Source organism: Mustela lutreola, chromosome 7 (genome assembly GCF_030435805.1).
Source record: "Mustela lutreola isolate mMusLut2 chromosome 7, mMusLut2.pri, whole genome shotgun sequence".
Classification (NCBI taxonomy): domain Eukaryota; kingdom Metazoa; phylum Chordata; class Mammalia; order Carnivora; family Mustelidae; genus Mustela; species Mustela lutreola.
The window spans coordinates 38,773,352-38,787,543 of NC_081296.1; the positions used below are offsets into that span (position 1 = coordinate 38,773,352).

The window sequence follows — 14,192 nt, forward strand, 5'->3', positions numbered from 1 at the left end:
GTTCCTGACATACTGAAATCTGATTTACATGCTTGTCATAATTTACAGAAATTACGTGTATATTATAAAAAATAAATAAACCTAGAAATGGTTGAACTAAAATATTTACTAAACACTATATATTAGGAATTGTGTTATGTACTAGCAATGAAAGATGAGTAAGATAATTCTTACGCACAAACAACTCTAACAGAAGTTCTGACATATTAAACACATATAAAAGAACCAATGAAGAAGTGATTAGCTGTCTTGAGAAATATGCATAGCCATCTTAGAATTAAAGCTTAAGCTGGGTTTTATTTTCTTTTATCCTACAATTTTTTTTTAAACTTTATTTATTTGACAGAGAGAGATATAGCGAGAGCGAGAACACAAGCAGGGGGAGTGGGAGAGGGAGAAGCAGGCTCCCCACCGAGCAGGGAACCCGATGTGGGGCTAGATCCCAGGACACAGGCATCAGGACCTGAGCTGAAGGCAGACAATGACTGAGCTACCTGGGCACCCCTTAAGTTGGGTTTTAAAGAACAATTAGGAGGGGTGCCTCAGTGGCTCAGTGGGTTAAAGCCTCTACCTTCGGCTCAGGTCACGATCCTGGGGTCCTGGAATTGAGCCCTACATTGGGCTCTCTGCTCAGCAGGGAGCCTGCTTCCCCACCCCTGCCCACCTACTTGTGATCTCTTTCAAATAAATAAATAAAATCTTAAAAAAAAATTAGAAAAAAGTACAATATGGAAGGGTATGCCAGGCATGGGCCAATGACAGCACCAGTCCAAAAGTGCTCCCTTGGGCAGCCTACACAGATATCCACAGAAGCCCCATGTCAGACAAAGGAAACAGTTGCAAAGTTGAGTCGACACAAAAATGAATTTGGTGACATTTTAAAAGTTGTGTACTACTAAAGTGTAATATAAGAACAGAAATAAAGATAATAGAATGGCAGACAGAAGCTTAATTTTTAGAGATTTATTTATTTTAGAGACTGAGAGAAAGACAGTGTGCACGAGCAGGGGAAAGGCAGAGGGAAAGGGACAAAGAGAGTAGCAGATTCCCCACTGATCGAGGAGCCCAAAGTGGGGCTCAATCACATGATCCTGAGATCATGACCTGAGCTGAAATTAAGAGTCATAAGCTTAACCGATTGAGCCACCCAGGCGCCCCAGAAGCTGGATTTGTAAATGTCTTGTCAAGGGAGGTGGGTGGAAAGTACGGGCAAAATAGGTACAAACTTCCAGTTATAAAACTAGTTAATATAGTTTTATTATAGACAGTAATATTGTAATAACATTATATGGTGACAGAGGATAACCACATTTATCATTAATGACTGAGTAATGCAAACAACTGCTGATCACTGTGTCATACACCTGAAACCAAACATTATATGTCAATTACATTTCAACAGTAATAATAAAAAAAATCTAAAATAAAAAAGTTTTGTCATAAAAAGAAAGGGAAAAAAAGGACAACTCACTTTCCCAATCTCTCCTGCTGAATGGATTCAGGCCTAGCAGAGTAAGTGTGACCTATAGTTTGTGAAAAGCATGGTACTTGAAGATTTGTGAGGAATTCATTCTGCCAATAGGGGTAGGATACATCCAGCTTTCAGAGGCCAAAACATCAGAAATACCAGTTGTGATGACACATGCCCAATACTGTTGATGAGCTGTGATGCCTGTGCCCAACGGCAATAGCAACAGCATTTACTGAAACAGTTTGACACTATGACTTGGGCACTTTTGCTGAATGCATAGTCTTTATTTAGTCACTGAATCTCCATCTTTTTTTTTTTTTTTTTGGACAGAGAGAGAGATCACAAGTAGTCAGAGAGGCATGCAGAGAGAGAGGGGAAGCATGCTCCCCACTGAGCAGAGAGCCCAATGTGGGGTTCGATCCCAGGACCCTGAGATCATGACCAGAGGCTTAATCCATTGTGCCTCCCAGGCACCCGATTCTCCATCTTTAATGTCGTTTCTCACCTGTTCTCTTCAAGTATACTTACAACTAAAAATCCTGACTGATATATCAGGAAAGGGAGAGGGCTCAAGATAAGATAGATGAAATAATGGAAGAAACACCCCACAAAAAAATTAGAAGATCAAAGCCCAGATGGAAAGGTTAGCCTTTAAAGTTTAGAAGTAGACGGGCAGATCAAGTTGTTGGCACACTTCTAATTCCCTGATTTGTTCTGTTTTGCTTCATGTGGAGGAGCATGGGAAGAAATCCAGTGAAGAGAGAAAATTCTATTTAATTTATACAACAGAAAAAAGTTAATATACAGAGTAAAAATGCAAAAGGCTGGGTAAGAAAGAAAATGGCAAAGGTTTGGAAAGTTGCTATCAGAGAGAAAAGATGACACCAAAAAATTTAAATGGTCCCTTCTCCATAAGCCCCTCACCACCTTCACCAAAATGTATCTTTAAAAGAATAAATTACTTGTTTTGGGGGTCAGGATAAATTTGTTTAAACTATGGACTAGAAGTCTGGGGACAAATAAGAACTGTTAGCAAGAAATCTACTTAAACCTCGATGGCTCTCACTAGACTCTAAGATCCTCCTCCATGGCAGGGAGGCTCCCTAATGAATAAATAAATAAGAAACTAATATGCCTGGTATATGGAAATGAGGAAAGACAGTAGAAAGAAAGGACAGAATGTGAAGTACTTCACAATTTTTCCTAGAGTAAGATTTCTCTTTAATTATGTCAAAATGAATAGAAATCATACTTGAATATATTGTGTTACCAACTGGGAAGTACAATTTCTTTGAAAAATGCTATGTAGGGGCACCTGAGTGGCTCGGTGGATTAAATGTCTGCCCTTCAGCTCGGGCCGTGGTCCAGGGATCTTGGGAATGAGTCCCTCAACTGGCTCTTTGCTCAGTGGTAAACCTGTTTCTCCCTCTGCCTCCACCCCCAGCTTGTGCTCTCTCTCTCTCAAATAAATAAATCTATAAATAAGTAAATAAATAAGTACATAAAGCTATGTAGCAAAATTATTGGCCATGCTAACCTTTCTTACAATTCCTGGAATTCTAAATTGTTACAAGATTGTCATACAAGTCACTTTCACTTTTATACTCAAGGACAGGAAGATGCACAGTGTCAATGAGCAAAGCCTCCTTACGTTCTTTTTTCCAAGGGTATTAAGGGAGGTGGAAGGAGAATGAATGGAAAGGGGCCTAAGCATTGGTGTTTTTTAAAGTTCTTAATAGTGTATCAGTTGATTCTTTGAAGTTTTCTAGGTAGATGATTATATGGTCTACAAAAATTTCTCTTCCTTTTTTAAATAAAAGCTTTCATTACAAGTGAGTGCTTGTTTTCTGAATTACATAAGTTAATGTATTACTGTTAACACTTTTCTAGGATTACTGAAGAAAGTCCACAGAACACATAAAAGTATGAAGAAAAACCTAAATATAATCCATAACCTCCCATTACCAAACAATTTTTTATCATTTATTTAATTTTCCATGTATTATTTTACTTATCAGAACTTCTAGTACATTTAAATGCCGGTGATAGCCAGTACCCTGTTTGATTTTATTGGACATCCTTCCAATGTTTCAAAATTAAGGGTAATTCTGCTGTACATTATTAGTTAATACCCTTTATGAAACTGAGAAATTACCTTCTTAGTTTGCTAAAAAATTTTTTTTTTCCTAAATCATGGGTAACACTAACCTGTTAAAGAGTAGTAAAATACTATAGATAAATTATTTTTTTCTTAATCATGACCTATTCTTACATTCCTAGGAGAAATGCTAGAAGTCTTACTAGACTATTAATTCTTCCAATTTAATTAAAGATTACTTATTAATTCAACAGCTATGTTCATAATAAAGGTGGTTTTTATCTTATGCAGCTGTTCTCCAATTTTGTAATGAGAATAACAAGGGTTATTCTGATTTGGCTAACAGGAATTAATGATGTCTTTTCTTTTTCCATGTTCTGAAATAATTTTCAATAGAAACTTGCAGTTCCTTGATGGTTTATTAGATAGAACTTGACCATAAAATCATCTAGTTAAGCAGTTTTTGGAGGAGAGGAAATCTTTTAGTATATTACTACATTTTTCCATGGCTATTTTTCTACTTAGAATTTCCAATTCTAAGCTTTCAAATATACTGGCAAAAGTAGTACTCAGTATTCATTTATAATTCTGAAATATTTTTCCTATCTATAATTATGCATTATGCCCAATGTTGTTTATTTGTGCCTTTCTCCCCTACAACCATATCTGCCAATGGTTTATTTCCTCACCCATTTTGACAAGATTTTACAGCAAAACTGAGCAGAAAGTAGAGAACACTCCTATTTATCCCTTGCCCCCAACCCCCAATCTGAGCCACTATCAACAACTCATACCAGAGCGGCACACCTGACAGAATCATCAACACACCATTATCATCCAAAGTACACAGATTACATTAAGGTTCACTTTTGTGTTATACATTTTATAGGTTTAGACAAATGTACTGTGATACATATGCAACATAACAGTTTCGTACAGAACAGTTTCACGGCCCTAAAAATCCTTTTTGCTCCACGTATTCATCCTTCCCTCCACCTAATCACTGGCAACCACTGATCTTACTATCCCTGTAGTTTTTTCTTTTCCAAAATGTCATATCGTTGGAATCATACAGTATATAGCTTTTGCAGATTGCTTCTTTCACTCAGTAACGTGCATTTAAAGTTTCTCCATGTCTCTCCATGACTTCATACCTCATTTCTTTTTAGCACTAAATAATATTCAAGCGTCTGGACATATCACAGTTTATTCATCCACCCACCAAATGGAGGACATCTTGATTGCTTCTAAATTTTAGAATTATGAATAAAAATGCTATGAATATTCATGTGCAGGTTTTTGTGTGGACACAAGCTTTCAACTCATTTGGGTAAATACCAAAAAGTATGAGTGCTAGATCCTATGGTAAAAGTATGTTTAGTTTTGTAAGAAACTGCCAAACTGGAAGCAAATCAGCTACGCCATTTTGCATCCCCACCAGCAAGGAGAGTTCTTGTTGCTCCACATCCTCATCAGTATTTGGTAGTGTCAGTGTTCTGGATTTTAGCCAATTCTAATAAATAGGCAGTGATATCTTGTTTTAATTAGCAATGCCTTGATAATATATGCTGTTGAGTATCTCTTCATACATTTATTTAACATGTGTATCTTCTTTAATGCATTGTCTATTCAGATCTTTACCCACTGGGTTTTTTTTTTATTAGTGAGTTTTAGGAGTTCTTTATCTATTTTGGATTGTCTTTATCAGATACCTTTTGCAAATATTTTCTCCAAGTGCCCGGCTTGTTTCTCATTCTTTTGATATTTCCCTTTTAAAAAAATCCTTTTCAAAGAAGTTTTTGTTTTATGTATTTTTGTTCTCTATTTCATTTACGTTGCTTTTATCTTAAATACCTATCCTATTGTCTTTGGATTTGTGTTTTTCTAAGTTCCTGTTTCAAAGGCTTTGTTTTCTATCTCTTTTTCTTTTTCTTATGAAGATACTAAGCCTGCAAATTCCTAGTTCTCATCAGCCATATCCTACATTTGTATTGTCCCTGTTTAGTTATAATCATTTTGGGATAATAAGTTACTTGCAAGTGTGAAAATAGAATGCATATTGATTTTCACTGGAATTCATTAGTGTAAATTTGACCAATTTGAAAATAACACACTCTGAAAGGTACCAAATACCAATACATATTTTAAATGTTTACTGAAAAACAGTCTAGAAGAAAACACATTAGTATAAGAAGAATTATGTGTCAAGGGAGATAAGGGAAAGTGAGCATCCATAAAACAAGAATTAAGTTATTAAAATAAATAAAATGGATACTGTTGAACTAAACAATTCAAGATGGCTAAATAGCAGAATGGGTGCAAAAAGAAACACAAGTTAGTGAATTAAAGATAAACTTGAGAAACTTCACAGACCAGAGTAGAAAGACAAAGATGACAGAAAAAAACATTTTTAGAAAGTTAAAATTAACTTCCAAAAGAGATCCAGAAATTTCAACATGTTACTAACATGGATTACAGAAAGCATTAAGAGAATCAAGAAAAGTAGAAGAAATAATAGCTAAGAATTTCCCATCCAAGTACTAACCAGGCCTGATCCTGCTTAGCTTCTGAGATCAAATGAGATCGGGCGCGTTCAGGGTGGTATGGCCAAAAATATTAGTTCTCAGACTTAAAGGGCCCAACTAGATGTGCTTTCAAAACTACCCTAAATTTCAGAATATTAAGGACTTCCCTTAGAGCCCTTAAAAATTTTAATACATATAAAATGACTTAAATGACTAAAGATATATTCTGGAGGGAAAAAGGTAAATTTGGAGAAAACAGTGGGATGCCAAGAGACTAGCCAAAAGAAAAAAAAAAAAAAAAGTTAAATATAAGCTAGTAAAAATGCTTATAAAGGTGACCACTAGAAAAACTGAAATAAAACAGGTAACTCTGAAATTGGGGGGGGGGGGGGGGGAGGGAAGAAAAATTGATACCAAGCCAACAACAACAACAAAAATATAAAGAACAACTTAAAATGGCAATAATTTAATCTAAACATATTAGTAATCACTGAGTGTGGCAGTGTTAATATTAAACATGGAGTACAATGTGAAACTCATTAAATGAGACAAAAAGATACTGCATATTGGTTTTAAACACATTAAAGATTAAAAGGTACCCAATAACATACCCTCAGAATATATAAAACACTGAAATTACAAAAAGAAACTGAAAAGTTCACACACACATAGAAGTTTCCAAGGAGCTGCCTACTTTTTAATTCATACTTACCACTAAGTAAAGTATTTAACTGAAAAATGCTTTCAGCAGTGTCAACAGTGTTATAGGAGAAATTTTCTTTGGAGAAATACATTAATAAGAAACTGTTAAGTCAAGTTCACTAGGAAAAAAAAAATCAGATATAAATAATGAAAACTCCTTTTCCTAACCTAAGTGTCATAAAATAAGCCCCAAAATAAATGTTACCAAAAATAAGAAATACTACTGACTTCCAAAAAGGTAGTCAGATCCACAAGGGCAGCAGGGGCAATCACACTGAGGAATATTTTATTCTCCATTAACCCTGGGAAAACTATGTATGTTTAAGAACATAAGCTCTGGGGTCCAACAGACCTGAGTCTGAATGCTAACTCCTTGTGTTACAAAACTGAGATAAATATATTAAGCCCTAAGAGCTTTACTTTTCATATCAATTAAGTGGAGATAATAGTTTCTAACTCCATAAAGCTATAATAGTTTCTAACTCCATAATGCCTGGAACAAAGGGCTCCATAACTGATAACTACTATTTGTTACTATTAATTGTAGTTGGGGTGCAATGTGTGAGAAACTGAGCAATGGGGACACATGGGTGGCTCAGCTGGTTAACTGTCTGCCTTCGGCTCAGGTTATGATCCCATAGCCCTGGGAGCCTGCTTCTCCCTCTGCCTGCTGCTCCCCTTGCTTGTGATCTCTCTCTCTCTCTCTCTGACGAATACATAAAATCTTTAAAAAATAAATTGAGCAATGTGCTTGGTATTATTTAATATATGTTTTCCAAACTTCTTTCAACTTTAAAATCAAATGGGAAGTATTTTCCATTTACTTCTCATAATATTTGGGTTCTCAATTCCCAACAACTAGTGTTAATTCTTTATTAAAATTAGGATTGCTAATTTTAGACTGAAGAATATGGCTGGTAGAATAAATATAGGCTGTCACCGTACCACAATCTAAGGAAGAAAAAAGTTAAGAAATGCATTAATATTGTCCTTCACTACTCCTGTAATTTCTTCCCTTTTAGAACTAGAAACATTTTCAGAGAGAAAATACCCAATGGAATATATAATAGAAAATACTCATGGAATATTTAAAAATACTCAACGGAATATAATCTTGCTTGAAATCAGAGAACAAGTCCAAACAGCTATTTTGATGGTCAGGATACCCTGAGTAACTTATTTTTACTGAATAAATGTCTTTAATATGCTTAAAATAAAGTTTTATGGGCAAGAAAATTTTAAGTAATTAATGGAAGATATTATTCATACGTTTGAAGGCTGTATCAATCGCTTTTTAAAATGTATTTTTAAAAAAAAATAAAATAAAATAAAAATAAAATGTATTTTATCTTCTTTGAAGTAGGCTCGACACCCAACGTGGGGCTTGAACTCAGGACCCTGAGATCAAGAGCTACATTTTCCATCAACTGAGCCAGCCAGGTGCCCCTCGACCAGTTTTTCAAGACACATTTTTAGTTCTCAGTACTCAAGATGATGTAATTTTGAAGATACTGAAGAAGAGCCCCCACCTTAGCTCCAAAATAAAAGGAACACTAAGCCTGAGTTTCCGTAACATTAAGTTTATTGCAAAATTTACAGATGAGGAATACAAGAAATTAAAGCACATACTTGCACACTGGTTTTTTTCACATACCAGTCTATAAATCAATTCCTTATTTGCTTCTTATAAATTCAGTTCAACAGGCTTTCTGTGTTACTTGTAAGTACAAAGCTGACAATATAGTTCCTTACCTTTCCATTAGCTTCTCTTTATCCCAATTGAAGTGGCTAAGGAGTATTCTTGTGATAGTTGCTGGATTCTAAAGAAGGGGGGAAAAAAAGTTATTTTAAGGTAATAGTACTTCATTAACATTTAGTGAATTTTAGGCTGAATTTAATTTCATCCCACCCAAATTTCCTTTCCTAAGATATTTCTTTATTCTACAAAGAAAAACACAAAATTTAGTTGTAAGATCAAGACTATTTAAAAATAGTTTGCCATCCTAATTTGTCAGATTTCTACAGGATTATAAAGCAGAATTCAAAATAAGCCAGAAAGAATGGATAAGGAAGATGTGGTTCATATATACAATGAAATATTACTCAGCCATTAGAAAGGATAATACCCACCATTTGCATCGACACGGATGGAACTGGAGGGGATTATGCTAAGTAAATAAGTCAAGCAGAGAAAGACAATTATCATATAGTTTCACTCATATGTGGAACATAAGGAATAGCGCAGAGGCCCACAAGGGAACGGAGGGAAAACTGAATGGGAAAAAATCAGAGAGGGAGACAAACCATGAGACACTCTGGAATCCTGGAACTGAACTGAGGGTTACAGAAGGAAGGGGTGTGGGAGGATGGGGTAACTGGGTGGGCACGTGCGGTGATGAGCAGTGGGTGTTATACGCAACTAATGAATCACTGAACACTACATCAAAACTAATGATGTAATACTATATGCCAACCAACTGAATATAATAAAAAAATTTTTTTAAATAAGCCAAAAAGAAATCTAATGAAATCAAGCACTAATTTAAATGAACTCTTTTATAATTAAGATTTAGCATACTGTCACTCTGTTAACAAAATTTCTAATGAATAAAATTTCTAATACTTTATTGTATTCAATAGTTCAAATGAATCTAAACCATTTATAAGTCACAAGGTCCTTCAGAGATATTTAATGAAAAAGACAAAATATTTGTATTGGGTAATAATTTAAAGAGTATAATCAGAGGCTACTGTTTCAGTTCTAGAAGGAAAGGCTAACAGCATGAAATAAACCCAAAACTGACTGTCCTATTGTTTAATGCTGTCATTTATTTTTATTAATATTTATTTCCATTTCCCATCAAACTAGTCAGGTTACTATCTGGATACAGAATTTTGACCTAAAATGCTAGTTACAATGTCAGAGCTGGAACTCAAACCTGACTCTGCTTATTTGTAGGTCACGTATAATTTTATTACATCAAATAACATTTCAAAAAGATCACTGCATAAAACTACTTCTGTATCACCATAGTGAGAACACAGTATTAGTTAACAACTGATTTAATTAAAAGGTTATCTTGCATAAAAATATCATGAAACAATACAATTTGTCACCTACATTCAATACCCCTCCCCCAAATCCAAAGCTGTAGATAACGTTAACTTTCATTCTCCCACTCTAGACACACTTTGCTAATCCATTTATCCATCCTTGCTTCTTGGGCCCAGACCACCTTAGGAATTCTCCTTTAACAGAGCATGCGACAGACATCATCACTTTACAAGAGTTAATACGTAAAACAAAACAAACAAACAAAAAAACCCTATTAACTGATCCTATTTTATGTTTGTTTGGGCAGAATATACATAGTGTTTTGCCTAGCTCTTTCTCAGACATATGATTCAACAATTTATAAACACCCCAACCACCCCAACCCAACTCAGTTTGGAAACAGGTTTTCGCAACAGGGTCTGCCTGCAATTGAAGTAATTATTCATTTAGGTTTAGTCACATGTAAAACAAAGGCAATAATCCTATCAATTACTAGTGCCCATGAGAATTGTGTGACCTGTAACTCTGTGGCACCCAAATACACTGTGTTCTATACCACTAGACAGAGTAGAGTGCTGGGGGAAAATGTTTCAGGAGTTGCTGAAGTCTCAGCTTGCACACAGAAAAAAGGAAGAAGAGGACAAATGCTCTCTGATGCCCTTTGATGTTGCTGTAGTGTCTTTTCTGTGCTTGAGTTCCAGTATCAAAAATTATTATAGAAAGTTCAGTTAAAACACAGATTACTAGGGTCCATATGGTTCTACTTAATAGGTTTGGGGTAGGGCATCCCAAAATGTGATCGTGATCCAAGGGATCAGAAAATTAGACCAGCAGTCTCCCAGATGAAGAAACAGGACAATTTTTCTAATTTTTTAGCTCATCCTTCAAAAATTGCTGTGTAGGTGTATGTGCCTGAGGTACATATTACATCAAAGGTAGATGCTCCAAAGTTTTTCCTAATAGGATAGACTGAAAAAAATCATCTCAACCACAGTGGCATGATAATGCCAAAATACTTATATTCCGCCTGGGTCTATGCTATGGAGCAGGAGATATTTCACAATACAAACTAAATAATTATATTGGGGGCACTATTTCAATGTAGCTGCCTTAATGTGCACTGCATATAAGGAAATGTAATGGGAGAATAACAATGGCTTTATGTGCACTGCATATAAAGAAAGGTAATGGGAGAATAACACATACTGTGAATCTACCGTATGCCAATCCCTATATAAGGTACTTTATATACCCCCACTTAATTCTCAAAGCTCTCTGTAAGAGAGCACTTTTCTGCCATTTTTAATATGAGAAAACCATGATGAGACTCTTTGGAGGCTATAAAAATTACCCAATGTTATCCACTTAATTATGTGAAAAAGATGTGAATTTTAGCCTATGACAATCTGAATCTAGTATTCTTTCATTTATTCCACGTAGTAGAACCTAAAGTAATATTAAAGATCTCATTTTACTACTAGTCATATGTTTGATGACTAGTAGTAAAGGGTGAATCAAGACAGGATGAAGGGATGGCAGAAAGCTAAGAAACACAAGGGAGCTTTCTGGGAATGTTCTATTTCTTGAATGTGACGGTTGGTTAGATGAGGGAAAACACTTCTCAAAACAAACTATACTCTTAAAAATGGGTATAATCAGTCATATAGTTATACACCAATAATGTTAATTTATCTAAAAACAAAATAAACTGACTTTTGGTCCTGGCCAACACAGAGTAATAAGCTCATTGCAGTGGTTCGCTTTCTCACTGATTACAACTAAAAACTGGGCAAAATACTCTTCAACAGCAGGCAGATTGGGGAGAGAAGTGAAGAACAACAAATAAGGTGATGGTGGGTATCCTGTTTTTTATCTTTTATTTCCTGGCTTTGGAGTGGGCCATATAGGGAAACTGCTGCAGCAGGCAAGAGCAGCTAACACTGAAAGAAGAGAGTCTTTTCTGCTAGAGGATTATGGCAAAAGGCTCCTAACAATGTAAGGAAAATGCTTTTTTTTTTTTTCTTTCTCTCCTGTTTCTCTAGGTCCTGCCTGAGGCTCACCACAGCCATAAAACTACACTGCTGCAGAATGACAAGAGGAAATCCATTGCTCTGAGGAGAAGAATCAGGAAGAGGGCCCCTGTTGTGAAAAAAAGTTGGGGGGGATCCATATTCTTTTCTCTCTTGCCACTTCACCTCAACGCATGACAGGTAACAAACTAAGTCATGCTTCTGGCTAGAGGAATGAAGAAAAGGGTCTCTGGGAGTCAGAGAGTACAGGGGAAACTGCTGAGAAGAGAAAGATGGAGGAGTAGACCCCTAACTCTGCTTATGAACCTGGGCTCACCTGCAAGCTATGCACATGTGGAACACAGCTAAAGTACAGGAGAGGCTTTTAGACTACCACTATAATATAAATCCCTGCCCAAGTCCTAGATCAATCTAAGTGGTAAAGAATGGAAGGGAAACACAGCAAAGGCTTTGAAAACTGAACAGATAATGGAACCACTACCTATATAAAGTGAGAAAGAATATGCAGTTATAACCTAACTGGATTTACCTGTTTACTGAAACAAAAAATCTTCACCTCTGAAGGATTTAACAGGATGCAGAATCTCACAATATTCAAAACATCCAGGACAGAATCCAAAAATTAACACATATGGCAAGAACCACGAAAATCCGACCAATCCTCAAGGGAGAAGGTAATTAATAGAGTGCCGACCCCAAGAAGACCTAGATATTAGAAGTACAAAAGTTTAAAGCCACTATTAAAAACATGATCCATTAGTTGAGAATGGACACCTTAAAATGGAAAGAAGTTATAAAAAATAACCAAATGGAAATTTTAGAACTAAAAAATACAAAGGCTACTGGACAGGCTCAGTAGCAGAAAGGAGGTGACAAAGAAGACACTGAACTTGAAGATATAACGATAAAAAATACCCAAACTTAACAGAAAAACTATCTTTTCTGTTTTGTTTTTAAAAGAACAGTCTCTTGCAGCACCTACGTGGCTTAGTCAGTTAAGCGGCTGCCTTCAGCTCAGGTCATGATCCCAGTGTCCTGGAATCGAGTCCCACATTGGGCTCCTTTCTTGGCAGGGAGCCTGCTTTCTCCCTCTGCCTCTGCCTGCCACTCTGCCTGCCTGTGCTCTCTCTCTCTCTCTGAGAAATAAATAAATAAAATCTTAAAACAAACAAACAAAACAGTCTCTCGAGGTGCCTGGGTGGCTTAGTTGGTTAACCGTCTGCCTTCGGCTCAGGTCATGATTCCAGGTTCCTGGGTTGGAGCCCCACATCAGGCTCCCTGCTCAGTGGAAAGCCTGCTTCTCCCTCTCCCTCTACTGCTCCCCCTGCTTGTGCTCTCACTCTCTGTGTCAAATAAATAAAATCTTAACACAACAAAACACACCAGTCTCTCAGGGCCCTGTTGGGATAATACCAAAAGCTGTCAGCCTAGAATTCTATATTCAGTGAAAGTATAGTTCAGGAATGAAGACAAAGATATTCTCAGACCAAAACCCAAAACAAAAAAACCCCCAAAACTGGCGATTCATAGACCTGTACTCCTGGGGCTAATAATACCTTATAAGTTAATAAAAAAATTTAAAAAAAAAATTTTTTAAAGGAATGAAAAAAAAAAAAAAAAAAAAAAGAAACCGTGGTACAAGCACAATGGAATACTACTCAGCAAAAGAAGGAACTATTGATACATAAAATATGAATGAATCTCAAATGCAAATTCTAAGTGAAAGAAGCCAGATTCAATAGGCTACATATTGTACAATTCCAAACAAAACCACAGGAATGGTGTATAAATTCCAGGTTGCCAGAGGAGGGTTTAAACAAATGAGGTAGCATGAAGGAATTTTTAAGGCGGCCATTATGGAACTGTTCTGTATGTTGATTGTGGTAGCAAATACAGAACACCAGGCCCTGGTCAAAATTAATGAAACTGTACACCCAAAAGTATAAATTTCATAGAAATTAATATATAAATTTAAAATATTAAGTTATAAAAGTAATTCAACCTACAAGTGGAGCATCTATAATGGAGTTCTATTTAAAGTACAATTAAGTGTCAAAAGAACAATGCTGAATAGAAGGAACACAGACATGAAATTATTCAGTGCCAGGCACTCTAAACACATATTTCATTTAATCTTCACAGCAACACTTTATACAAGGTAGGCATTATTTACATTTTACAGATGAAGTTAGAAAGATTAAGTCATTTGACCCATGATGAAATAAGATTAATAGAATCTAATAATAGGAAAATTTTCTAAAAATTTATATTGTAACACCATCCTTAAAGATTCTGATTTAACTGCTTTAGG

At 35.7% G+C, this 14,192-nt stretch overlaps 1 protein-coding gene across 1 annotated transcript in view; it reads right to left on the reverse strand.

Moving 5' to 3' along the window:
- ARIH1 (ariadne RBR E3 ubiquitin protein ligase 1) overlaps positions 1-14,192 on the reverse strand; it is a 119,100-nt gene that overhangs the window by 64,863 nt on the left and 40,045 nt on the right. The window contains exon 2 of the mRNA XM_059180453.1: positions 8,549-8,616. Coding sequence (XP_059036436.1) covers positions 8,549-8,616 — 68 coding nt within the window. The remainder of the gene's footprint in view (positions 1-8,548; positions 8,617-14,192) is intronic.